The 26,842-nt window shown below is 45.5% G+C and overlaps 1 protein-coding gene across 6 annotated transcripts; it reads right to left on the bottom strand.

Moving 5' to 3' along the window:
- Positions 1 to 393: 393 nt before the first annotated feature.
- Positions 394 to 26,842, bottom strand: MFSD10 (major facilitator superfamily domain containing 10). Of its 6 annotated transcripts, XM_056339347.1 has the most exons (15): positions 26,635 to 26,836; positions 26,289 to 26,331; positions 24,630 to 24,678; positions 24,025 to 24,202; positions 21,205 to 21,301; positions 18,511 to 18,614; positions 17,364 to 17,522; positions 15,329 to 15,517; positions 10,761 to 10,869; positions 9,665 to 9,776; positions 8,205 to 8,313; positions 5,974 to 6,064; positions 4,158 to 4,205; positions 2,656 to 2,745; positions 394 to 1,321 (listed from the first exon to the last, which is right to left on the bottom strand). In XM_056339347.1, the coding sequence occupies exons 4-15, from the start codon at positions 24,181 to 24,183 to the stop codon at positions 1,215 to 1,217; spliced, it is 1,374 nt and encodes a 457-aa protein (XP_056195322.1). In that variant the 5' UTR covers positions 24,184 to 24,202; positions 24,630 to 24,678; positions 26,289 to 26,331; positions 26,635 to 26,836; the 3' UTR covers positions 394 to 1,214. The 6 variants fall into 6 exon arrangements, with proteins under 6 accessions (XP_056195322.1, XP_056195341.1, XP_056195316.1 ...); XM_056339366.1 differs by lacking the exon at positions 26,289 to 26,331 and having other exon boundaries at positions 24,025 to 24,196; positions 26,635 to 26,837; XM_056339341.1 differs by lacking the exon at positions 26,289 to 26,331.

Raw genomic sequence — 26,842 nt, 5'->3', positions numbered from 1 at the left:
CTACTCACAAATAAATCTCTTTAAAAAAAATAAATTCATGCTCTGCTTTCAGAACTCGTACAGTTTTATTTTACAGCTGTAGCCTGTTGAATTTAATTTGCTTCATTTTCTTTTAATGATGAATGTGTTAATTAATGATTGCTTTAATGTTGTCATGGTTTAACTTCTCAGAAGATACTCTGATCCGCTACTGTGGGTGAGAATCCCAGCAGAGCAGCCGGCAGAACCAGGTGGGGAGGAGTCCTTCCCCTGCCCATCCAGCTGCTGTTGGCAGCCCTGCCTGGGAGGCAGCACCCTGATGGTGGTGGCTCCTCCGGGAGGCTTTTGGCACCTGGGCTGAGTTCTGGACCCTGCAGTGTTTGGTTTAGATGTAATTAACTGACTAGGTGAGCGTACAATGTAACAGTTTATTTGCAATGCAAAAGAGAACAGTGCTTGGTCATCAAAAAATATCACACAGTATTAGAAATATAAAACATCTCTCAAAATTTAACTGTGTATTAAAAACAGTCCACCTGTACCAGAGTAGCAGTCAGGCTTCGGCAGCCTGTAGTGCGCTGCGTGCTTGTGGTTTCGATGGTCGCGTTTTAAGGTGGGCGATACAGCTGGTACCAGGGGCACGGAGCAGTTGCGGAGATCTCCTGACGATGGTACAGAAACTGCTGTGGGGGTTTGTTCCGTGCTCGCCAAAAGCAGGCACAACGGCCCTCCTGGCAGGGGTCTGGGAGAGCAGCAGCGTGTGCCGCGGCCACGGCAGCGCGGTGTGCAGCAGCCCTGGATGGTGGACCGGCATGGCACTGGGCTGTGCTGCTGTCGTGCTCATTCAAAACTGTTTCCAGACCGTGGGTGCTTGGGGAGATGGTGTAGTGGTGGACTTGGCAGTGCTGGGTTAACGGTTGGGCTTGATGATCTTAAAGGTCTTTCCCAACCTCAACGAATCTATGTCGGTCTCCACTCAGCTGGTGGTCGTAATGCTTTACTCGGCTGTTCTGTGGGGTGTGTCTCTGCTATTTGCAAAACCAGCCAAGCCGGCTGGGAGGTGTCTTAACGCCACTGCTTGTGGAGGGCCGTAAGAAACCTGAAGTCTGTTGTTGCTGCACAGGGTCATTGCGTATCCCCTTCCCAACGGTGAAAATTGGCCACTTCCTATTGGACCAGCAGAGTCAGGTGAGGCAGAAATCCTTGGAAGCTGGTGATGGTTCTGTGGTCACGTCCTACTCCTCCTTTGCCTGCTGTTTTATATAACCGAGTAAAGCAAAGGGGATGAGGAAGAAGGCTCCACAGACAGTGAAGCAAAACTCTGCCCCGGCCAGCCAGTAAACTGCAAAGGAAACAAGATTTAGCTCGTTGGTGTGCTTGCCCTTGGGGGGGGGGGTGTAAACTGGCCGTCAGAGCTGCCGCTCCCGGCAGCTTACAAATACAACTGGAGAACACGGAGCTAGTGAATCTAGTGCTGCCTGCCCTTGCTGGCACGCAGCTGTAAAGGTGAGGTGACCGATAGCAGTGTTGGGTCTTTTCTGAGGAAAGAGCATGTTAAAAGTGGTTGTTCCAAATAGGGTATTATCATTCTTGACAGGATGGCAACGGGGAAGCTCCTGTTCGCTCGTCCAGCTTTACACGGTAGCTATTTCTCTCTGCCCCAACGCGGCTGCCACAGCTGCTCCAAGCGCTGCCTGTGCTGCTCTTGGAGGTCCCTCACTGTTGGCACTGGTCTCCTGCGAGATGCTTGTGCTGAAGGCGGGAGGGTCAAGGCAGGACTTGCGCTACCCTCGGGAGCAGCCGTGCTGCTGTGCTTTTGCTGTGAAGTCCAGACTGTGCCTTTTCCTGTCAGCCGCTTGCTTGGCCCATGGGTGCCGTCAGGGAACAGGGTCTGGCTTTGCTCGAACTTAACATGAGGGCTGAGTTCAGGCTTTGCCTTGCCATGGGGCTGCTTCCCTTTACCCTGTAACGGCTGGGGGAACTGAACCCCACACAGGGGGCACCTGTGCCCTCAGGCACTGTCTAGGTTTGGCCTTAGCCAGGGTGTGCTCCCTGAGCTCCGGGGCAGCAGTAGCGCGGGGACTCGGGGTTTCAGCTTTAAAAGCAGCTGTAAGCTACAAAGTTCTTTATTGCACATTATGGACCATCCCTACTTCATTTGTATCATCTTTTGTATCATCTGGGGATACGTCTGCATGGGAGGCCGGGAACCAGTTACCACAGCACAGGAAACCCCATTCCAGTGACTCCTGCTTACTGGGTGCCAGGGTGGCCCCCCAGCAGGCGGGGTTACTCGCTGGAACAGCTACACCTAAGCCCAGCAAAGGCAAGGGGTCCTGGCCAGCCTCCCGCTGTGCGGCCCCCTCTGCCCGCACACCTACACCCAGGGCCGCAGCAGCTTACTGCTGTTGCTGGAATTTGGTTTTTTTAAAGAGTCGGGCTATACCTGCTCCCTAGCTGATCTCTGCTTTTATAAACTTTCAAATTCACGCAGGAGGCTGGTGTTGGCGCTAGCAAGGACTGTGTGCAGCTCTCAGGGGTACCTGCTTCTCTAAGAGAACTGTATGGCGCTGAGGCGTGCTGTACTTCCTCCCCCCGGGACCCACCCGGGCTGCGGGGGCCCGGAGCGATGCTGTGCGCTGGCAAAGGCGGGAAGGAGCAGGAGGCTGCGCTCACCTGTAGCTGACAGGATGGGTCCCAGGGCTCTGGCGAGGGCACCCAGGCTCCGCAGGATCCCCATGACTCGTCCTTTCTGGCTGGCAGAGCCTGTGCAAACAGAGCCATTACTCCCTGTGGAGGGTTTGCTTGGGGCAGGGAAAGGATGCAGCTCTGGGAGCTTTTGGAGGTACCTCCCACACGCATCTCCCCCTCCCCTCATTGCACACTCGCTGCCTGGTCTGCATTCTTTTCCCCTCCACCAAAATAAACACAACAGCTTCATTGAAAAAGCACGAGGGCTTACCCATGGGTGGCTTGTAGTGCTCTCTCCCCTACCTGCCCCTGCCCCCTGCTAAAAACCCAACAAAAAAAGCAGCTTTACGTTGTACACAAGATTTGCTGAGGAGGCACAGGTGGTAACAAATACAGAAGCATGGATGCAAGTTAAGCAAGAGCAACACAGAAGTGGCATTAATGAGCAAAGCCTTACTTTTTCAGCTCAGCAAGCACCATAGTGCTGGCAACCAACTGAACCAAAGCTGAAGAAAGAACTGTCATCTACAGATGGCTTCGCAAGGTTATGTAGCAACCAGTGCCACAAACCTGGAAGGTTTCAGAAGGCTCCTTAGAAGGTTTTTTCTAAGGAATTGGGAAGAAATTATTTTACTGCTGGCAGCGATGGCTGGTATCTCCTTCGGAGAACCCAGGCCCTTCCCTGCTCATTGCTGTTTGTGGCCTTTGCCTATAATATGCTTTGCCCGTTCTTCCTCATCTTCCTAGAAATAAAGTTGCTTCAAGCTTCCCCATCACACTGCAACAAGCTGCGTTACATGGTACAAAATTCAAGTGTGATACTGATTGTCACTCTCAACAGATCGCTGCTGTCTGTGAGCTGTGAAACTGTCCATTACGGAGCACTGACAGTTTTCAGAAACAAAAGTCTGGTTGGGGTTTTCCTGTGCTCCCTTGCGGGATGTTTCGGATTTTCCCAGGGTCAGGATGTCATCGTCCCGTCCCCAGCAGCTTCTCTCCTGTGAAAGACGTTCATAGAAGGGAAGGGGCTGAAGGTTGCAGCACTTGCAGCACAAGAGCTGGTTTGCCTCCCCACAGCAAAGCTCGCTGCAGCTGCGGGGTAACTACAGCCGTGGGGTGCTGGCTCTACTGAAAAGGGGCAGCAAACGAGCAACCGGGAAGGGCTCTTCCCTAGGCTGTAGCCTCACTCCTGCAGGGGTCATTGTTGCTTCAGGGTTACAGAGGTGCAACGTGGAGTAGCAGTTCTCCGTAACTCTTAGCATTTCTGCTTTCCTTGTTAATGCATTCAGAGGGGAAAGATGCCTTTTACAAAGCCAAGCAGCAGCCAGAGCCCCCAGTCCAACATTCAGACCCAAGGCAGACCTACACCACCAGCGTTCCTCTTGATGCATCGTTAAACTTGAGGTCAATTCTGTATTTGAGCCAAGTCTATATAAAGGTGAATTATGTGGCCGAGAGCTGCCACTCAGAGCAGGAAAGACACTCACCATAGCCTGACACCACTGCTGACAAACACGGGATAACAATGGCCGCAGCTGGAAAAATCCACACAAGAGACCGTCAATGAACAGCAGAGCTCAAAACAGTTAAAAGTGGAAAACACGTGGCCCGAACTCGTTACTTCTGCAGAGAAATATGCTGAGCTCTGGGCCATTGTACCAACAATGAATCACCAGGTTTAATCCGGTTCAGTTACAAAAACAACCCCTCAAAGCCAACTTGCACGAAGAGCCCAGAGCCATGAGTGCTCTGAGCAGATGTTTCACATTAATGTCTCTCATTCTGTGAGCCCACGGGAAAGGGGTCGATAGGTCTGCTCAGCTAACTGGTAGTTTTCCAAATCGCTGTGGTCTTGTCAGGTGGAACAGGGGGTTGCTTATATTTCAAATGGACAATGAGGTGGCTGTACGCAGAACTACACTGTCCCCATACATACGGCTTTACTGTACTCACGGATGAAAGAGGCAGCTATGTTCTGATTTGGGAAATAAGACAGTCAAATCCAAAAAGAAGAGGTTACAAAATTTTTGGACACAAAAGCCAAGAGCTGTTCAGCAACCACTGCCCTCTTACTGAAACAGGGGACTTTTCTGCCAAGAAGGAAGTGCTTTAAGCGTACAAAGCAGAATCTTTGCTGGGAAGGAAAGGACAACTGGAGAGCAGGAACGATACACATGTTGCCTTAACTTCAGGCGCCCTGACTCTTGAGGCAGAGGGAGGAAGGGAGGGGGAAAAGAGGCCCCTCCGCAGAGGCATTTCTAGCTGGCTTCGCTGGGGAAGAAATGAGGTCTTCTGCCCAGCTATGGAGCCCCGGAAGACAAGGCTCCTAACTTAGGAGCACAGTTAGACAAAACAATTGCCTCCTCTCCCTCCCCACCCAGTGGGTTTTCAAAAGCAAGTTAATCTGGAGATAAGACACAGATTTTGAAATCTGTCAAACACACAGCTGTTCTAGACAAGCAAGTTACTAAACAGACGCGTTTTGTGGCTTACAGTTTACTCTTAAATCAGGCTGTATCATGTGAAAGAGAAGTCTTCTACTTTTGTAATTAGTCATGTTTGAAGCTTCTTAACAATAGTTAGCAGCATTGAGAATATCTGAAATCTCTTTTCAGATAGGCACTTCAGTAGATAAATGCAACTTCATTCATCATCACTTCCCTGAATAACAGCTTAGACTGGCAGAATATTATTTACGTAAACACAAACATCCTTGAAAACCATCTACAGTTATCAGAAACAATAGGTGGAGTTTTGCTCCCTCCCTGAGCTAGCAGCCTGCAATGCAAGAGAGCAGAGCGGTGTCCAGCCTGCACAGCCCCACGCCACAACGTTCAGGGCAACCCCGATTTACCCTCCCGCTCGCTCCGCCTGAACGCACAGCCTGGCCTCCAGCTTCTGAGCACACAGATCTCTTCAGCCTGTTGCCTAAGAAATAATGCAGCCACCACAGAAATATGAAGACGCGCAGTCTCCCTTCTCTTCCTGACCTCAGCTATTTAGTGAATATTTTGCTTCTAGGTCTGATAAGAGGGGAAAAAAACACCCTCTAGAGCTTCCCAGTGAGACAGGACAACAGGAGCACTGGGGATGCTTCCAAATATCACCATGGCAACCTCCTGTGATACAAACAGCATCAGAAAAAAACCCAGACAGTATTTCTTCCATATTTTATGAACTGAAGTGCCAACTTTCTGTTACTTATAGTTTGAAATTAGAAGTGCATCTTTTTTTAACGAGGTGAATGAATACATGAAGAAAAATTATTTGTGCTTAGCTTTCAGTGCAGTTTGAATAGCTTACCAAAGGAGTACAGCAACAGTCCGACACTCAGCATGGTCACATTGGCAGCCCATCCAATTAACAAGAAAGCTGGAATCAGCAACATAATAGCCTGCAAAATGAATGAGTCACGGGGTTACATTCAAGCCCTGCTTGTTAAAGCCTGACTCTAGGTGTCCTGCCAGTTCTCTGCCGCTGATGGGACTAATTTAAGTTAGCAGCAGAAAGCCCTTTCTTCCCAAGTAGACACTTCAAATTCACCTGGATGGCCACACATCAGCACAACTTACTTTTCTGTTCTCACTATCCCATGATTTCAGACCACAGGCAGGCTGGAGTCACCTGTAACACAGGCTGTAGTTATCCCACCACCGATTTCCCACAGCTGAGGAAAAGAGAAATTTTGCAGAGGTCTCTCTCTCTCACAGGATCTACCAGTTTTTGGTGTTCTTTTCTCTTGTTCTGTGTTGAACTGGAGAGAAATCTAGCTTTAACTCTTCATCTCCTGAGCTGGCATAAGAGATTAAAAGGCTTGTGTGCAACAGGACTACAGCTCCTCTACTTTTTTCTCAGCAATATCGACTGATTTTGTCTTTAGCATTCAGAGCCCATACTTCTGGAGCTGAGAAAAAAAAAAAAAAAAAAGGGGGGGGGGGGGGGTAATGGGATTTGAAATTCAAACCCCAAAAGACAAACATTCTTCATCTCCTCCCAGAGCCTGGACTTCAGTTCCCCTGTGATGTGTCCCTCGCATACAGAGCTTTCACAGAAAAGACAGATCAGTTAAGACCGCTGTGTTTTACAAAAGAGGGTATTCACCCCCACCAAATGTCTCATTTTGAAGATTCAGTTATAAATGAACTACTGTAACCACTGCGCTAAGAGAGGCCACATGTGCCATATTATCCAGATTCACAAATTGACAGAATCACTTCAGCAAAAGGGGGGAACTGCCACAAAAGCCACATACATCCACAGAAAGAGTGCCCCAGGGCCAGCGGGTTCCTGCATAGCGCAGACGGGTGTTTATGAGCAGTGATCAGCCCAGACCAACTAACCGAAGTGAGCATTTTGAGGTAACTACACTTCTCAGTGCAGGGAAGAGGAAGGAGTATAAAAATTAATGGGGCAAACCACAGTCTGCATGAACTGCGGTGCGGTGCCAGCGAACAGCAGGTTGGCAGAGCACATGGAAGAAGCTGATGCAGAGGACAAAGCAACACTAACAGCTGCGTGAGTTTTTATTCACAGGGAAACACTTTCTGTGTGACACAACCAGTGTGCCATTAACTTTTGCCTGCCAGGGAACAAGGTGGAGATGGTTTAACCAGCAGAAATAACTTTAAGAAAAGGTGAGTCAGTTCACTAGAATGCAGTGCAGTTTAGTAACTTTTTTTACCTTGCCACTGTTGAAATCACACTGGCCTCCAATTAATGTATAATTAATTGACAGAGGCTTTAACGGTCCAAGTATAGCTATTACCAAGCAGCCAACAAAAGTTCAGAAACACTTGAAACCTGCTTTTAGTTCCATGCACAAATGTAAGAAAGACATATCTATTTGTTCCTCAGCTGTATAATTTGCAGGGAACTGTTTCCTGCCATCCCAGTACAGCCACACCACCATCTCTATGAAGAAAGAGGCAAGGAAAAGAATGAAATGCACACTTTTGTCCGTGAATCTTCAGTCTGAACATCAGTACATGCTATTGTTACATGTAATACTGATGATCACAAATCAAAGACTGAAGAGGAAGAATCTATTTCCCCAGCCCACCAGTGAAATACACTTTAGGGAAAGCCTGTCAAGCATGGAGACGGCCAGACTGACGAAGTCCCTGAAAATAATTTGCCAGAAAGAGAGATGAGCTCTGAAGCAGCTTTAGTAGTTTCAATGTCTGCACTGCAAGAGAAACCACTTAAAGCATCATCTTCACTGCATTTTACCTAGCTTGCACAGAAGGACACTCTGTTCTCATTCCTTACTGCAGTTCTACTGAAGAACTCAAAGTTTCAGTAATATTGTAGCTGATACATGGTAAGAAAGGGCCCTAATGTTCCACAGTTTAGTTAGGCTGGTAAGTGCCCAAAACCCAGGGTCTTGAGAAGTCACTCAGCTGGATTAATGAGACAGAAACTTCTTTTGATTTGACAAGTACAGTTACAGCCTCCAACTACCCTTCATTGCCCTTTAGACTGAAAATTAACACATCAGATTTTGGGGGGAAAAGAAAAATAAGTATTTTTTTTACCCTCTTTACAGCTCTGATTTCATTTCCTGGCTTGATTCGGCGAGCGTAGCCTCCCTGGATCACAGCCATTGTTATTCCAATAAAGAAAAACATCTTGCCCTGCTGCATGCTAGAAGGAAGGCAAAAACACAGATTATGGAGTCATGCACAGAGCATTCCACCCTGGGATTCACAGGTCCGGTGCAGACCCGTTCCTGAAAGAGAGAGAAAATGGTTTTTGGTGCTAGCATGAGCAGTGCAAAGTTCTTAATAGGCTGACATTAGTTTCCATGGCAGGCAGACAGCAAGAAGATAAACCTCTGAGGTCTTACGTAGAGAGGGGACAGCTGCTGGCAAATGCCACGATCATCTCTAGACTGCTGGGATGCAGTTTAGTTGCTGCTAGGGTGGCCCACAAAGAGTCAACACGCTAATTACCCTGTGCCATGGAAGTCTGTGCCACATGCACAGCAGTTGCTGGTTTCCAAGGAGCAAGTGCTTTCCTTTCTCACAACCACTGCCACCCCTCATGCAGAGCTTGATTAAGGTCACCAAGGCACGACATGGGCACTGGCACGGTGGTGATCATGTACTGCACTGGGAAGCTTGCAGCATCACTCCCTCCACCCTTAAATATTTCTTCAAATTTCCCTTTCACCTCTCATCTACTAAACTATGTGGATATTCTCAGCTAAACGTTCTCTCCTCCTAACAAGCTTGTCTGTCCCACAGCCTGCGCTGTTGGCATAAAGTTGTTTATGTCACGACATGACTACATGCAGAGCAAGCTTAATACAGTTGAAAACCTTTCCCTGATGCACACACATTAGTTAAGCCGCAAACTGTAACGAAAGACAGACAGGGAAAGATGCAACAAACCCCTGAGAACTACTCAAAGGGAGGGACACACGTAAGGAATCAAGCTGCAAGATGATGTTCCTGGCTGGAAACCTTCCTGTGAGCTGGCAGGAAAAGTATTTCAAGCTGAGCTGCTGTTAGTGGATTCTGTTCTTTCTTCTCTGGTGTTTGACTAAAGGAAACCAAACTCTATGATAAAATGACTGTACACCATGTGCAATGCGGAACTCAGATGAGCAAATATAACCATGTTGCTGTCCCTCCATCTTTTACCTTTTTTGAGCTTCAAGATTCATCCTGATACTTAAGACCTCTTCTGGGCAAGGCGAGAAAAGTTTTTTTATAGTCAATACAACTAACCCAGCTATATATATTTCAAAAGTTTTACTTTAATCAATACAATCAATGTATTGATTTTCTCTAGATATTAGTAGTTAGAGTATTTCCTTTCATGATAAACAGTGTGACTATATTTTCATAAACTCTTCCCACAAAGCCCAAGTATCACTGAATGCAGTGGTTGCTAAAGCCTCTCTTGAAAATAAACGAAGAGGCCTTAAATCAAGATTTTGGAAAATATCCCAGACGAAATATACAACATTTATCTTCTAAGTGTGCTATACCTGCTGAACTGGAATCTCTGGTGAGTAAGAAAACTCAGCGTATACTCCAAGCCGGAAAACAGGAAGAGGTACAGGAAATAAGCCAGGCCCAAGATTTTGAGATTCTGAAGATCTAAACAAACAAAAAACCAAACACACACCAAGGGCGGGGTGGGGGTGGGGAGAAACACAGTGTTGTTTTTCAAGCATGATTTGAGAAAACAACAACAATAGCAGAGCAACATTTATCAACTCATTTATTATTTCATGGGAAAAGTCCTCACTTCAATGACCATTTTAAATACCCATACAAGACATGCCACAAAATGACTTCTGCCTACTACCTCCCTTCTGATGAGGGGAGGAGAGCCAAAAAGACTAATCTCTCTCTTGGTCACCATGGTCTCGCTCAGCCAATCCAGCCCCTTTGCCTCACACTCACACCCCCACCTATATGGAGATGTATTTATTTTATTCTATACCCATATTCCACCTAATACCTCGATGCTGCTCCCAGGATCACATTTCTCTAAGCTACAAATGGTCTGTGCCAGATTACCTTACTTATTTTTCTGCCAATGCAGGGTTTAACAGATTTTCTCCAAATACTACTCTATTCCTGCCGCAGCAGCAAGGAGGACTGAATGATAAGTTGGTGTACCTGGCAAACACTGATCTATTTTCTACAGCTTAAATAATTTCATATACAGAAACGGCCAGCTAAAATCCTACATCTCCAAGTCCTGAACTGAGAAATACAATTTCTGAAGTTTCCTGGTTCGCAGCTTGGATAAGCAAACTCACATCTCCCTTACTCATGCCTTGATTTACCTTTTTGAATCACTTCACTTACTGCAGCCTACCCCATGCTGCAGCCAGTGCCTGAAGAAAAAGCAAGTAGCAAGTCAGAAATCTTCAAAACACTAATCTCTCAAATCTTCTTTTGGGAATAAACGGACCAGTGTCCAAGGGACCTTGCAATTCCCTGCTCATAAGTTAGTAAGATTGGTTTTAAATGAGTGAACAGAGTGCTGCTTCTGAAACAGTCTGAGTAAAGTTTTCACTTAGAAACCACCGCCACATACAATATTAATATAAAAAGCCAGCTAACACTTACTCTTCTGTGAAAGGGATTCCTTTCCTCGGGTGACTGCAGAGAACTGAAATAAGGCCAGAGGACTGAGCAAGTCAACTGCTGCCTGAAAGCCAGACGTCACAGAAGAGACCTGATCAAAGAAAGAATGAAGTTTATTTAAAAAACTGACGTTAATAACTACTGCAAGGAATTGACAGTAACAGCCAAATGTGCTTCTACATCTACACAAATTATCTGAGATGAAACAAGGCAACTGGCATTAGGGTTTGAGTGGCCCCCAATAGCAGCCCAGACTTTCTCAACGCAGAACCGGCTCCAGCACTGTAACTAGAAGGTAGAGCATTGATAGCAGCTTTCACTGAAGACAGAAAACAGATTCTTCTCTCCGTGTTTAAAAAGAGAAGAGGCTCATTTTCCACAGCCTCAAAGGTGGCTTTATTTGGTTCACCTTTTGCATCATCCCTCATGTCCAATGAACATTTACTGGGAAAATAATGGCACATCTGCCTGCAAGTTCATGGGAAGCTGGGGAACTGCTTGTGCGCTACGAGTCTGAGAACAGTATGTGCAGCACACCGAACAGTGCTCTGGTTTGGTACTGGTTGTTCTTTTAGCCAGCCAGTGACACCTCCTGGGGAAGAAAAGGAAAATAAAATTTTTAGAAAGAATCTTTAGAGAGATTTTAGAGAGATTTCTAGAGAAGTTCTGCCTAGCCTAGCCACGCTGCGTGGCTTTTTAAAGAGGCAAGTTTATTTTGTAGCCCTTCCGGTCCTTGTACTCTGTACATCTCAACCTAATTATGCACTCTCCTTGCTCCTTATCAATGGGCGCTTAAGAGATGCTGATTCTTTCATCCATAGAGAATTTAATTTTTAAATTTCTTTATCTTTTATTCTAAGGTATATAAAATCAAAGAAAATACTAAAGAAGAGATGTCTAAAATCTCAAGGAAGCAAATCCTTTTAAAGTAGGAGAACTTAGACTGTCGCTTTACATGACAGTCACCGGAAGAGATAAGACTGACTCAAGAATCCTGAGTAATCACACTTAATATTTTACATCTTCAAAACACTGCACAGACTTTATCTGATGAGCTTCCTTCTCTTCCCAGATAGGGAGGGAGGAAGCTATTACCCCCTTGAGGGTACAGACATTAAAGGTCAAATTATCAGTGGAACTTAATCTCGGTGCATGACCTGAGGACACTCATGGACTGGATTTAATAAAGCTGTAAACAAATCAACCTTCAACATGGTATTAACATGACCTCTGTCTTGTTTGGATAGTCAGAGCTTCTGAGTATCTGACGGCAGAGCTCTGGAGCCTATTAGTCTCACAACAGCAACTAGTTCAATATACCAGGCTGGTTTTGTATAAAGCCATAAAGCTGCTGAAGCACACAGAATAAACTGGGATATTTACTTCCCCTTCCACTACATGTATTGCAGAGAGTAAACAGACACTCCCAAGAAGAAGTTTCCTCATGCTTTTAAAAGGTCTGTAAGAGGATTTCCTGAAGCTGGCTTGTAGCAATCCTCAGTTCCTGCATTTGTTGGCATGATGGCGTTTGTGCTACAGCATAGAGAATGTGGTAACAAGCGCCTCTCTTCAAACATGTTTGTCAGTAATACAAACCCCCTGTGGTTTGTACCTGGTTTGAATTATTATCCATGTCAGACAGGGTGCCAAGCTGCTTTGTACTACAAGGCTGATTGTAGTTTGCTCTGGAGGTTATATATTTTATATAAAATATATGTTTACAATCTGATATTTTATGAAATATATATCTATGTGATAGATATTTTATTTTTTTTAATACAGGCGGATGTGTGTGCATGTAAATTTCTTTCAATTTCTCCTATCTTAGCCCTAGAAGCAGTGTCTGGAAGTGACTTCATCCACTGATCAATAACGAAAACATTGCCTAAAACTGACAAAAGTGTTTCATGAATCCCAAATAAGGAAGCATACACTGCCAATTTCAATGTCACCAGCTGCGTGGAATTCAGATTCTTTGCAGGTTCAAAATCTGCAATATCTAACTTGTATTTAATTTCTATGCTTATGACTTATTACTCTAAAATAGTTCTATTTTACTTCCTGATGATCCCAAAAGTCACCTTGAATGGTAGACATGTTTCATAGTGTCTTTGTTTACTCTTTTTTCCTCTAATGCAGAAAGACTAAGGAACATGTCTTGAAGGCACAGAGTCAGTCCAAATCAGGAATGCAGCCCCGGCCTTCCAAGCTGCAGCCTTACCCTTCAAATCAGACACTGTTCAGCATGCATGGAGCAAAAGCCTTATTTTTCCCTAAGTCTGCTAGTGATGCTGCATAGCCCTACACAGTCCTTACGTGATTAGCTGGACACCAGAAAAAACGTTGTAAGACTCTCCCGCCAGCTAGGCACCCTTGCCCACAACTAGCTTAGCTAAAAAATAACTCAAAAGCCCTTAAAGGGGACAGATTCCACCAGAGACCTTTCCATTCCTCCCTCCTCCCAAGCAGGTCACAGCAGGAGCTGTTTTGTCCACCTGACATAAGACCAGTGCCTCCGCCAGGTGAAAGGTACAGTTCTCTGGTTACTCTTCACCTGACAAACTCGTGGAACTGTTGAAAAAAGAGGAAGAAGGAGAGCAAAAATTCTGTTCTCTCTGGATGAAAGCTCATCCTTGTTCTCCCCGTCCCCCTTCACCTTCCCCTTTCTACAAGTTAATTGAAACATGAAAGAATGTGAAATACTCCTTTCCTGTGAAGACTGATAGAGAAACAAGAATATCACGAGAACACAGCGTATTTCAAGGAAATGGCTGTCTGATCACACTGGCACATCCTCCTACCGGTTATTATGATCATTTCCCCTCTTTTTACAGCTTTGTCCTTCCAATGCTTCCACTCCTATACTCCGGGAGCACCTGCTCCAGCGCAGCCCATCCAAGTTCCAGAAAGACAGCCAACATACCTGCTCTTCCTCTGTTGTCTACAGGCCAAGAAAAATGCTCCCCTCCCATCCAGAAAACGGGGGGAATTACCACAGAAAAGAGCAAAGCAGCCCATAAGTGGAATTACAAATACCCTAGAACACATAAATCACACGGGGCCACTGCCCAGCTGCAGGCTGAAAGGAGACAGCACCAGAAGCACCAACGCTGATACCAACCACAAGAAGCTCCAATGCCAGTCAAACCGCTCTCTCGTAAGCAAACACCCTGTGTATTTTGCATGACTGGGACTTGACCCTGAGAGGCACCTATCAATCCACCTCACACAATACCCACTGCTGCACAGAGACAGAGCCCCAAAAAGCGGGGACAGAGCACTCACCTTCTTAACAAAATTCAGTCATGTTGTCTAACACAGAGTGGCTTATCAGAAGAACACTGAAGAGGGTAATAAAAGGGGGAGGGAGGTATTCAGTCATCATACAGTCCTAAAAGGTGCTGAAGCCATTTATCTCTCTACAGCAAAGGTGGAATTGTTGATAGAATACGGATTCGCTCCACAGCACTTCCCTACCTCAACATGTTACCTCCACCCCAGAGTGTGCAGCTCTAACTAAGAACAGGATTTTATCTGGAATGTTTAGAAACAGCCAAATAGGAAGGGGGAACAGATGACACATGGAAGAACTGTTAAAAAAAGATAAAATAGCTGTGGTGCCTGGGAACATAATGTTGGGGTTTCTAAGTACATCTGGTTTAAAAGACAAAATGATCGCAACTTCTTTTGGACATCAGTTACATTTCGGGAGTATCACAGGCAAAAGTTTCCTGAACAATTCTCGGTGTCAAATGGGTTTGGCTATCCAGAGACCAGGCACGCTTCAATGTCTGAGCGCTGCTTAGAAACAAGGGACGATAGGAAAGATGCAATCCAGCTGAAAGCCTCAAATCGAGTGTTTCACCCAGATATCTAGGGCTGTATTCAGTCCCTCCCACACTACAAAGGAGACTGCTCCAAGAGACTTTTAATCAATTATATCTTGGACAGTGTCTGATCACAAAATACTAGATCGTAATGTCAAAAAATGTTCGGCTCCACAAATCTAGTCACTGAATTTTAGCACACGTAGGTATTTCGTATCTATGGAAGACAGCACAGCTCGGAGATAAGCGTAATTTGCTACTTCAGCATTCAAAACAATCAAGCAAAGACAAGATAACAGTAAGAAATTTTCTAACACATACTGGCTAAATGAAAGAAAATCCAGCCTCTGATGCATTTACTTTTTACAATTAGCTGAAATTCCTCTGCAGGGAGTCACTGTAATTATAGTTTAAAATTCACCCCCTCCCTCCCACGTTCCCATTTGGTTTTGAGAAATTTAAACCTAACGCACCAAACCTAACAGTTAAGCAGTTGTGCTAGCTATGAAGAATTTCTCATATTACACTGGGCTAAGGAGATGGGACCATCACGCAATCGGTTTTGACACCAGCCTGAATAACAGTATTTAATCCTGGTCCCAGGAATGAACTGAATTCCTGAGACACTGGCTAAGCCTCTTCTTCATTGCTTCTGGTATTTCAACAGTTCTCAAATCCTATTTTTGCAAGAAACACAGATCTTCAGATTGATAGTCCATTTACCCGTTTTTCTTTGGGAAGTGTCTCCGGAAGTAGGAAGAAGATGAAAATTAAATCAGCCACAGAAAACATGAGTGCTAGCAATGCCGAACGAAGATAAAAGACTTCGCCTTTCTCTGTCTCCATGGCTAGGTAAGCTCCAATCATGGGACCCAGGGTAAAACCAAGGGAGAAAGCAACACCAATCATTGCCTGCAGCGATACAATGAACACACACATGCAGTTTTAGACACCAGTTTGTTCATGTAGATCAGTTCTAAAACAACTTGGATTTCCTGGCATTTACCTTAAAAGAAATGCAATCAGATACAGACCCTAACCACCCTGACCATGTAGGGAGTGCACAGCAAAAAGCTTTAAGTGTGAAAAACCCGTTAATTCCAAATAACGGATTTTATTTTCTGTCCAGTCAGGAAAGTGGCAGAAACAAACTGCAACATGGTTATGAGTGAAAGAAAGCTGCGAAGGCAAATAATGATTCTCACCTCAGGGACTGCTCAGCCAGCAGATCCTTCAGCCATAGGATAAACTTTCGTAGTGTAAAACTGGAGAAAGGAGGAAAGCTCCATCGTAGGAATCCATAATGATGTCTATAGCTTCTAAAGTACTTTGGCAACTTCTGTATTTAGGAATTTATGTCTCGTACAGCAAACAGGCTGAGAGGCTTCCCAGAACAACCTCAGTTTAGTGCAGGTACTAAAGCAGGTTTATTGACTCACTAGGAAACTAGCACACAGGAAAAAGAGGTAGAATCTGTACACACTGGCTGGGAGCTTAAAAGAGCACTGAGATCTGAGTCATCAGCTCAGTGAGATCACTGAAGGATACAACAGTGCAGGACCTGCCTCATTTTCTTTAAGAGGCTTTCAAAGATATATACTCCCATACGCAGGACCCAAACATGTCATCCTACGACACAATCCTCCTGCTGTCCTGAGTCTGTATCTATAGTACTAAATTAAACAAGGCCAAGTTGTGACAATCAGGTGGCACTTCACAGTCTCCAGTGCTGTAGCCTGTCTGACTAGCACTCTCCCAGGCAATGGCCCATCACAGCCTGGGAACAGCATCAGTCAGATGTTATTCTCTTTGCAGAAAGCAGAATGAACATGCCTACTCTGCTTTGGAAAAGAAGAGAATATAAGCCATATGGATGTAAGCCATGATGTACTAAGTGACTTGTTCTCAGGCTCTAAAAATAGGCCCTGACCCATTTTATTTATTAGTGCTGTATGGTTATCCCTCTCCATAAATAAAAATGTATTTTGGCTCACCAGGACTACAATAAATTGCTTGGAAAATTCGTTAGCTGTCACTGTGAAATCTAAAGCTTTCGCCTCCCAAGAAGCAGCTGTCCTGCATGCTGGCTTGTAACAATCTGTTAAGAGAAGTTTGGGCCCCCAGGGTTTTTAGAAGATAAAAGATCTAACTGGCAATTCACAGGCAAAGTTCAGCCTGCAGGGTGTTTCCATCTGAGCCACTGCCTTCTGGAAGAGGACAGGGCAGCTGTTCATACGATTTGCTGCTCTGTCAGCCAAATGTTACATCCTTTACCTGCTGAGCTCGTACCCTGAAGCCAGTGCAGCATCCAAGGAAGTCAGGAGGCACGCTGTGCTGTGTGCAGTGCTGCTGGGCTTCCACAATTTGGGAAGGTGAGAAAAATGGGTTGCCCTGTAACTGGGTTCCAGCTACCAAAACTGGGCCGTAAGACGTTCTGATTTCTAAGCTATTATAATCAGGATTAAAGTTATCAGCAGGAGTAACACTTCTACTACTTGAACAGGTAGTCCTTCTACCTCTAGGGCATCTGCATTTCACTTCTCAGTAAAAGTCACTGACAAAGTCTGAGAGCTCACCAGCAAAATGATCTGGCATCTTTTCAGAAGCAAGTTAGTATACAGAGTCATATTTCCACTTGATCAATTAATACACTGAGGAATACATGATCAATTAATACTGAGGAAGACATTCTGAGCACCTGAAATCAATTACAAGTTACCTAGTAAATCAAAACATATACCCCACACATGTAACTCACCATGCCCTTGCTCCGTGCTTTTGGAGAGTGCAAGTCAGCAATTATAGCTGTGGAGAGGCTGACATTCCCTTTGCTTATTCCACCTATGATCCTGGAGAGAAGAAAAACGCCAAAAGTCCTAGAGGCAGCCCATAGTGAGTATGATGTTATCAAACCCATCTGCAGAAGCAAGAAAGGGTTCTTTATAAAGCAGAGCAAAGCTGATACCATTTCTGCACATTTCCCAGCTAAACATTTAATTTTTTAATTCGTTTTCAACAGCTGCTCCAAAACCCATGTAACAGAAATGTCTGAATATACTGATACCACACTATGTCCTGGACAGTGATATAAGAGAAGTAGAAACAAATCCATACAGACTTCATATAAATGTGAGATTACTAACAAAATTAAAAGAGCAAAGAAAGGTCAGAGGGAGATAAATCAGTACTGGGCACAAAACTACTTTTGTACATCCCACTCGATTTGTTTCCAACTTCGAGAGAATCCTGAGTTCAAAATAAGAAAAATTCACAGTTCTAGCCCTTAAATTTCATAATCAATCATAAGCACCCATGCTTATTTAACTCACTCTCCACAAGCCTACAAGATATGGGGATTTCTGTATCACTGACTCCCAAGTTCCATCGTGTATGTATGCTTGCTCTGCACTGCTTCTGTAATTAGAAACCCATACTCTGAGCAGCAAGAGAAAACATTTTGGAGAATGTTCATGTTCATAAGAAATAACATCTATACTAATACTGCTATATAAAGCACTTCCTAACCAACAATCCCCAGGCTCTGTGAAACAGGTCATGAAGCGATCAGCCCCCATTAGTCACTTGGGGAACTAAAATATACAGGGATTATGTCTAACATTTATAAACAGAGCATCTGAATAATACTCCCATACACAGGGGAAAGGGATTTTAGAAATCAGGTATACAGACAAGTATTCTGGTGCCTTCTATGTACAACTCGGGATCTGGGAAGCCCGGTTTAAGCACCCACATTTGGAAGCGTGGCTAAGCGACTTGGCAAGAAGCAGTCAACAGCCAACAGATCTAGAACATTCAATTTCTCAAGCCTCTTGTTAACCACAAGATCATAGTGCCTTCAACTGTGTATTGAGATGGCATGACTAAAATCAGCATGAGACACATACCACTGTCATCAAGATGACAGGCCTTCTGCCCAAGTGATCCGACACAGCACCAGTGAGGGGGGAGGAGAAAAACTGTAGGATGGAAAAGATTGAGCCAATCAGACCTGAAAAAAACCCCAAACACATGTATCATTAGACTTGCTGCCTTCATCTTAAATACAAAGACAGCCAAACTCTTCTAGACCTATTACACCATTAGGTCCTTTAAAAGCACACAATTAAATGTAAACCAACAGCTATAAAGGACAGCTTTGTCTCTGAAACTAAGCCACCCTCGAAACACCAGTCTTGCATTGTTATTTAACTGAGTGGCAAAGACGGACAGACAGACCAGAGTAACAGGCATAAACTAGATGATTCACTGGTAAGAAGGGGGTTGAAACTCACTGGTTATAATGGAATGCTTATTCTACAATGCTTCCTCAGCTGACTACATACATTTTGTGTTCTTAAAGCAGATATAACACAGCCTTTAATAGTCAAAGTTCTCTTAAGACTTTTTTTGATTGTTTGAACCTGATTCTGCCACACTTAATTAGTTTTTCTTTCCCTCTTATCATGGAAAGAAGGACATAAGCACTGCTGTTAGTGAGGCACCCTAAGAGGTAGGAGTGATTCCAACAGACTCCAAGAGTCTTTTGAAATCTGCCTCCAGCTTCTGTGATCTTTAATTCCTCTTTTCTCTTGCCATTTCTAGCTTCAGACACTTATTAATTTGCACTATACTCTCAATAACCAGTCCAAAAAATGCCTTGCTGTCACACTGTTTTTCTCTAAAGGAAAAACTGGGTTATTTGTCTCAGCTCACTCAGCTATCAAGGCTTTAAAAGGCAAAGGAGAGAGAGACCTGAAGCTCTGCTCCCATCAGCTTTGATGAAGGCAGAATATCGATACCAACCACCTTGGAGAGAACAGCTGCTTACGATAGGTAAAAAGAACTGTGTAAATAATCTTACAGATTAGTACATTGGCAGTTCATGTCAACGAGAGACAAGTTTTCTTCCTTGTATTACTAGCACTGTAAGAACACCCAGACACACCAAACACTTCACAGCTAGGGAGCAGCAAGAGCGGGGCTGTTCCACACGGGGGAACAAGTGGGAGCTGAGGGTGACCAGCACTGGCGGCGCCCTGGCCAACCAGGTGAGGTTGCAGCCTTGGTCAACTCTCCAGTGAGCTAATTCAACTCAATCTGGTAGAAAACTAATCCAGAAAAAAACCCCAAACAAAACAAGTTTTCTGCTGGTTTAGCAAATTAGACGGCTTATTAAGAAAAGCTGTCATCAAAGAAAGCAGAAGAGATGGAATCAAATGTGACAGATACCAGCCTAATTCAGCCACCTTGCCTGCACTGTCACTGCCTGTGGCTGCCAGCGTTCATATCAATTAGTGAACATTCCCATCGCTACTCAACACTGCTTCTAAATACTTTTCTCCTAGAAAGAAAACAGCAAGGGATACCAGCTTCCTTTCTGAGACAAACAGTGTCTATCTTAATTGCATGTTCCCGGCTAGATGCTATATTTTCTTCAAAGGGCAAAAGAGTCAGCTGGACTCCTCTGCAAGGGGCAGGGAGATTTCTCCTTCCCCTTGAAATCAACTGAGCCAAGTCAAGGGACACAGCACTCCCAAGAGTACAGAACACAGCAGGTAAAAGGAAAGGCAACAAGTTGAGCATGACTGGGAGTTCCCAGCCCCTTGTTTGTCTGAAATGGTGAGTAGGTGCAAGCAGGAGGCTTGCAAGCCAGGCCTTAGAGGGGACAGAACGCAGTTTATGAAGGATTAAAGAAAACTGATTCCTACTATTTAAAAGCCAGTAATCTGACTGGGAATGAGCACAGAAACAAAAACATGCCTGTGAGGATAATGTGGGAAAGAGGGAAATAGTTTATAAACTTCTACTTACACCTGTTGCCTTCCTTTCTCCCACTATGCACCACAGTGAAAAGCCTCACTGTCTTCTCTATAACCTCCCCACAGGTATTGGAAGGCTGTTATTAGCTCCAGGCTGAACAAGCCCAGGCCACCAGCTGCTCCACTTTTGTGGGCCTCTGCTGAACTTGCTGCAGTTTATGGATGCCTTTATTGTACTGGGGGGCCAAAACTGGATGCAATGCTCTAGATGCAAAGCTCTAGATGCGGTCTAACAACTGCTGAGTAGAGGGGGATGATCACTTGCCTCAATCTACTGGCTCTGCTTCTGTTCACACAGCCCAGGTGCTGTTGGTGCTTCTGCTGCCAGGGCCAGCTCATGCTCAGCTTGCTGCTCCCCAGGACCCCCTGGGCCTTTACAGCAGAGCTGCTCCTCACCAGTCAGTGCCCAGTCTGTATCACTGCAAGGGACTGCTCTTTCCCACGGGCAGGATTTCATATTTGTCTTTACTGAATTTCATAAGATTTCTGTTGGCCAATTCCTTCTGCCTGTCTAGGTATCTCCAAATGACGGAGATGGGGCTGTCCAACTCTTCATTGCTATCAGTATGATGAAACCAAAATAATTTATAGCCTACTGTAAGAGATATTTTCTGTGTTATTTAAATCAAAATCTATTAAAAGACAAGTATGCTTTTTGTATTTCTTGTCATTTTCCTCATCATTCCTCACATCAATACTGAAAGTAACTTGATAACAACAGTCTTTTTTTTTTTTTGTCTTTTTTTTTTCCCTGTTAGCTTGTTTGTTTAATTTCCATACCTCCAAACAAGACACTGTTGTATTTCCGCCCTGGAGGTATCCCAGCCATCAGTGCAAACCAATCCACACCTCGTTGCAATGACAAATAGAATCCATCCTGCAAAACAGATAACAGGGAAATAGGAGGAGGCAGACAGTTTCCCTGTTTCATTTTCAAACACAGCATCAGAGCTTAGTGAACCAAAGACAGCGTTAGATGATTTCTTCTCTCCTTCTCCCCCTGCCAGGGAAAATTTCCTTGCTGATCAGTTGCCATATGGTAAAGATCGCTTAAACCGTGAATGCTAACAAGCAGCAAATAATTGGGGGTATGTGTTTACGTGGGGGAATATAGGGATTTGACCTTTTGTAGACCATCAAGCCTGCTACTTGCTAAATCCTGAACTAAACAGGAGTGGCATGTCCTGAATCTTTCAATTAATAAAGCAACACGAGACATACTCTATCCCTCTGCACAGAAACTGGTTAGCCTGGGAGAATCAGGGGCTTGTAGACGCAGAAAGAAGAGGTGGTGCAAACAAGAACGGTTCCTAAAAAAAGGAGGAAGATTTAAAAAGAAGAAGGGGAACCTGAAAAGAAGGTGAAGATCTTGGCTATAGGAAATAACAAGTCTATGGGGCCAGATGGGATCCACACAAGAGTACTGAGGGAGCTGGCGGAGGAGCTTGCCAAGCTGCTGTCCATCATTTATCAACAGCTCCTCACTGGGGAGGTCTCAGAAGACTGGAGGTCAGCCAATGTGACACCTTTCAACAAAAAGGGCCGGAAGGAAGATCAGGGGAACTACAGCCTGTCAGCCTGACCTTGGTGCTGGGGAAGGTTATGGAGCAGATCATCCTGAGTGCCATCATGCTGCACATGCAAGGACAACTGGGTGATCAGGCCTAGTCAGCACGGGTTTATGAAAAGCAGGTCCTGCCTGATGAACCTGATCTCCTTCTATGACAAGGTGACCCGCCTAGTGGATGAGGGAAAGGTTATGGATGGTGTCTAACTGAACATTAGTAAAGCCTTTGACACTGTCTCCCACAGCGCTCTCCTGGAGAAACTGGCTGCTGATGGCTTGGATGGGTGTGCTCTGTGCTGGGTTAGAAGCTGGCTGGATGGCTGGGTGCAAAGTATGGTGGTGAGTGGAGTTACATCCAGCTGGTTGTTGGTCACAAGGGGTGTTCCCCAGGGCCCAGTGCTGGGGCCAGTCCTGCCTAGTGTCATTATCAATGATCTGGACAATGGGATCGAGTGCACCCTCAGCAAGTTTGCAGATGACACCAAGCTGGGGAGGAGTGTTGATCTGCTGGCAGGCTCTGCAGAGGGATCTGGACAGGCTGGATTGATGGAACAAAGCCAATGGTGTGAGGTTCAACAAGGCTCAGTGCTGGGTCCTGCACTGGGGTCACACCAGCCCCATGCAGTGCTACAGGCTGGGGGCAGAGTGGCTGGAAAGTTGCCTGGTGGAAAGGGACCTGGGGGTGCTGGTCAACAGCCAGCTGAACATGAGCCAGCAGTGTGCCCAGGTGGCCAGGAAGGCCAACAGCGTCCTGGCTTGTGTCAGAAATGGTGTGGCCAGCAGGACCAGGGCAGTGATCGTCCCCCTGCACTGGGCACTGGTGAGGCCACACATTGAACCCTGTGTATAGTTTTGGGCCCCTCACTTCAACAGAGACATTGAGATGCCGGCGCGTGTCCAGAGACGGGCAACACAGCTGGGGAAGGGTCTTAAGAGGAGCAGCTAAGGGAACTGGGGTTGTTTAGTCTGGGGAGGGGAAAGGCTCAGAGGGGACCTTATTGCTCTCCACAGCTACCTGAAAGGAGGTTGTAGGCAGGTGGAAGTACGTCTCTTCTCCCAGATAAGAAGCGACAGAACAAGAGGAAGGGGCCACAAGTTGTGCCAGGGGAGGTTACAGACTGGGTGTTAGGAAACACTTCTTCACTGCAAGGGTTGTCAAGCATTGGAACAGGCTGCCCAGGGAGGTGGTAGAATCACCATCCCTGCAATTGTTTAAAAAATACATAGATGTGGTGCTTAAGGACATGGTTCAGTGATGGACTTGGCAGTGCTGGGTTAATGGTTGGACCTGATGATCTCAAAGTTCTCTTCCAACCTAAATGATCTATGATTCTATGAAATATACTGTAAGTGGGGGAAGATGCTGGAGATCAGAGCACATGGCTGTGGTTAGAGATAGGGTCATAAGAAAGACAAAGCCTATAGCTGCAGTTGGAATGGAGTTAGAAAGGGGCTGCAAAAATAATTCTCCCACAACATCATCTTCGTCTTGTCCAGTAACACTCGAGAATGGTAACTGTGAGCAGCTGCACAGCTGGGAACCAACATAACGTTCCACACTGCGTTCCCAGAGCAGCAGCCAGCTCCCTGCTAAGAATGGAAACTGAGATGTAGTGAACACGATACTGGGGTGAGAGCAAGTGAGTGCCTGAAATAAAGTAGGGTAAAACCTCTCATCTCTTTGGTTCTTAGATAAACCCCAGTATGCAGATCCATTATGGACTGTCATTTACTCTGTCTCACCAGTGACATCAGCATGAGTTACAAATGCACTGGTAATTACAAGGACTAGCTTCTAAGAAATTCCTGAATTTTCCCCAAAACAACTCTCTCATTTTAATGAAAAAGCAAGAGGGAAAAGTCTTATGCAGGTTCACAAACAAATTCAGTCCATGAACCATTTAAATGTGCTGGATATTATTATTCTGCCTACAGCTACTTGGTTTGCCCCAAGGCAAGGGATTTTTCTTCCATCCTTCCCTACTGATCCCATACCTAACATTTCCAGCAGGCTGACTTTCTCTTTTGCTTACCTCAGTCTGGCTGTAATAATCAAGGATGGAAGGAAACAGTGGCAAGATGAGCGCAAATCCCAACAAGTCGATGAAAAGTGCCAGGAAGACAATTGTAATAACACGACTAGAGTTCCGTTCTTGCTTGTCATTGATGGTTCCTCTCTCTTGCAAGGCCATGCTCCCAGGTGTTCTGCTTCTAAAAAATTACATTTAAATCCAGTCAACAGGAAGCATTTTGCAGGTCTTTCACAAGAGTAACTTGCTGATTCATTCTCACTTTCTACAGACTTCACAAAAAATACATACAAGCTATGGCTATATTAAGGTACCTGGTTTGCAAGGGAACCGGAACCTCAGCTCTCTAGCCTCAGTTATTAGCTCAACATGAAGTTTGCCTGCATCAAGAGCAGGTTATGAGGGCAATAAGGTAACAACCTCTATTATAGGAGCTTCCCAAATAAAACACAGAATAAAGGAGCATTTAAATACATCTTTCCCAAATGTTTTCAACTCAGCATTACAGTAAAATAGGTAACTCATATTTTGAATATCCACATTCAAGTAACTAATAGATTTACGCCTCCAGTGTATACTAGGGAAAAAAAAAAAGGTAGACTTCCTACCTATTGCAGGAATGCTGTCTTCAAGATAAATCCCAGAGAGCAACAGCACCTCAAGAAACAACACAACAAGATTTTGAAACTTAAATATTTTTTTCCTTTCTTTGGATGACAGTCATTAATAGGCTATACGAACTGGGGCATCAAATGTTTAAGGCAGCGTTTTAGTTTGTTGGAAATATCAGAACTATCAACTTCCTTTGATAATACTCAAAAACTATCTTAAAGACCTAAACAAGGATGCAGGCCATACCATGTTCAGTATTTAACAAATAAAGAAGCCAGATTTATCCTGAAAAAAACTCAGTTTCAACAGATATCAAAATAAAGGAACAATACACAAACCATGAAACTGCGAACTTCAGACTTGTAGAAACTTTACAGTGTATCTCAGTCATAAAACATAAACCAATTAGCAGTCCCTTCTACTGCAAAAATCCCTGAATTAATTGTTGCACTAAAAGACTAAAAGAGGAGACAATTTCATCCAACAAAGTTAATCAATACGAAAATATCCATTGACTTTGATGAGTCAGGACTGAAAGCACTGAGAATTTATGTTAATTCTATTCCAGACAAGACATACTGTAGTATGTACACAAGGTACTTGGGCATATGACACCATGACACTAAATGAAGATCATAACACTTTGTTATGCCCAGCAATAAATATTATTGTGACATTTCTTTACTTGTGGATTCAGTTTACTAGCACCGAAACATTACATAAATGTGGAATGGGGCCACCTGCAATCCATTTATTAAACTCACAGCATAATGCTCTTAAATCTGCTAGTGAACAGAGCAGTTTGGTTATGTTCAGGATCCTTTTATTTAAAATGGTAAATCATCACTGCTACAAATATTTAGCGTTATTTGTTTACCCAAATGATATAAGAGCATCTGGAGCCAACACAACTATACCTTTAGACAAATTCCCCTTGGCCCTAGGTCCATCTAGCCAACAGTTGAGGGATGGGTTCATTGTGGCAGATACTATCTTGGTTTTCCTCACAATTTGTTTATTCATCCATTGAATTGTATGACCAAGCTGAACTTCATTCCAGGTTTATTTACACGGGGTAACATCCTCTACACCTTAACCTCACAGCCATTTCGGCTAGCATGCTGCTTGAACTTACTGATGATAGCACTAACCTTTCATTCAGCTCCAGTTTCAGCTACGTGGTTGCAATTTCCCTTACGCAACATCCTACGGTTCTACATGTTTATACTTTGTCCTCCATCACCTTCATTGCCCAAACCTCTCCATATTTTCTGCTAGGCAGGAAACCACGAAATGTTTTATAGGCCCTGGCATCCCACCAGCAAAAACAAACCACCTCCACAATGACGTTTGATTTCTGTGAGCCACATTTGAAGAGGGTGGAGAATTTTTAGTTTGGGGAAGTTGTTTCTCTTGACGCCTGTGTCCCTCTGCCACTTGCTCTGCTCTACCGTGCCCCCCCCCCTCCCCCCCCCAGCCCCTCAGCGCTCCCCTGTCCCTGTCTCACGGCCGGCTTTGACGCTGTGTCTCTCGGGGAGGGATCAGCAGTAAAGCTGGCCCTGCCCAAGCACACAGAGATTTGTCATCTGCCAGCAGGAAGAATTTCATCCTTCCCACCCCTTCCCCCACCTGTAACGTCCTATGCCCGGCTTTACCTGCTCAGCCTTGAGAAGGCTCCTCTAACCCCTTTGTAAAGTCCTGATTCAGGTCAGGAGCCGGAGTTACAAACGGCGGCGAGGGGGTGAGTGGGACAGAAAAACAGAAAAAAGCTCAATTTCCCAGGGGAGCCCGAGCCCTGAGGGGCCGCCGGGCGGGAAAGGGGCGGCCGTAGAGAGATGCGGAGTCCGCGGAGAGGACCCGCCGCCTGCCCCGGCAAAGCACCCGCCGCCACCGGGCAGCACCCCGGGGGCCCGGCGAGGCCGGCCCAGCCGCGCCCGGCCCAGCCCCGCTCCCCCGGCCGCCCTCCCTCCCACGCCGCCCGCCGCGCCCCGGGCCACCTACCGCTCCTCAGGGGGCGCGGGCGCGTCCCCCCCGCCTGCCAAAAGCCCTCCCTTGGGGATGCTGCGGGCGGGCGGCGGCGGCTCCTCCCCGGCCCTCCGCAGCGCCCCGGCGGGCCTTCCTCTTCCGGCCGGGGATGGAGCCGCTGCCGCGGCCCCGCGCCGCCGAGGAGGGAGCCGGCCCGCCCCGCGAGGGGTGGCGGCGGCCCGGC

The sequence above is a fragment of the Falco biarmicus genome, chromosome 1 (genome assembly GCF_023638135.1).
Source record: "Falco biarmicus isolate bFalBia1 chromosome 1, bFalBia1.pri, whole genome shotgun sequence".
Classification (NCBI taxonomy): Eukaryota; Metazoa; Chordata; class Aves; order Falconiformes; family Falconidae; genus Falco; species Falco biarmicus.
The sequence above is the reverse complement of the archived record's forward strand: the minus strand, read 5'-3'. Positions and strand labels throughout refer to the sequence as shown.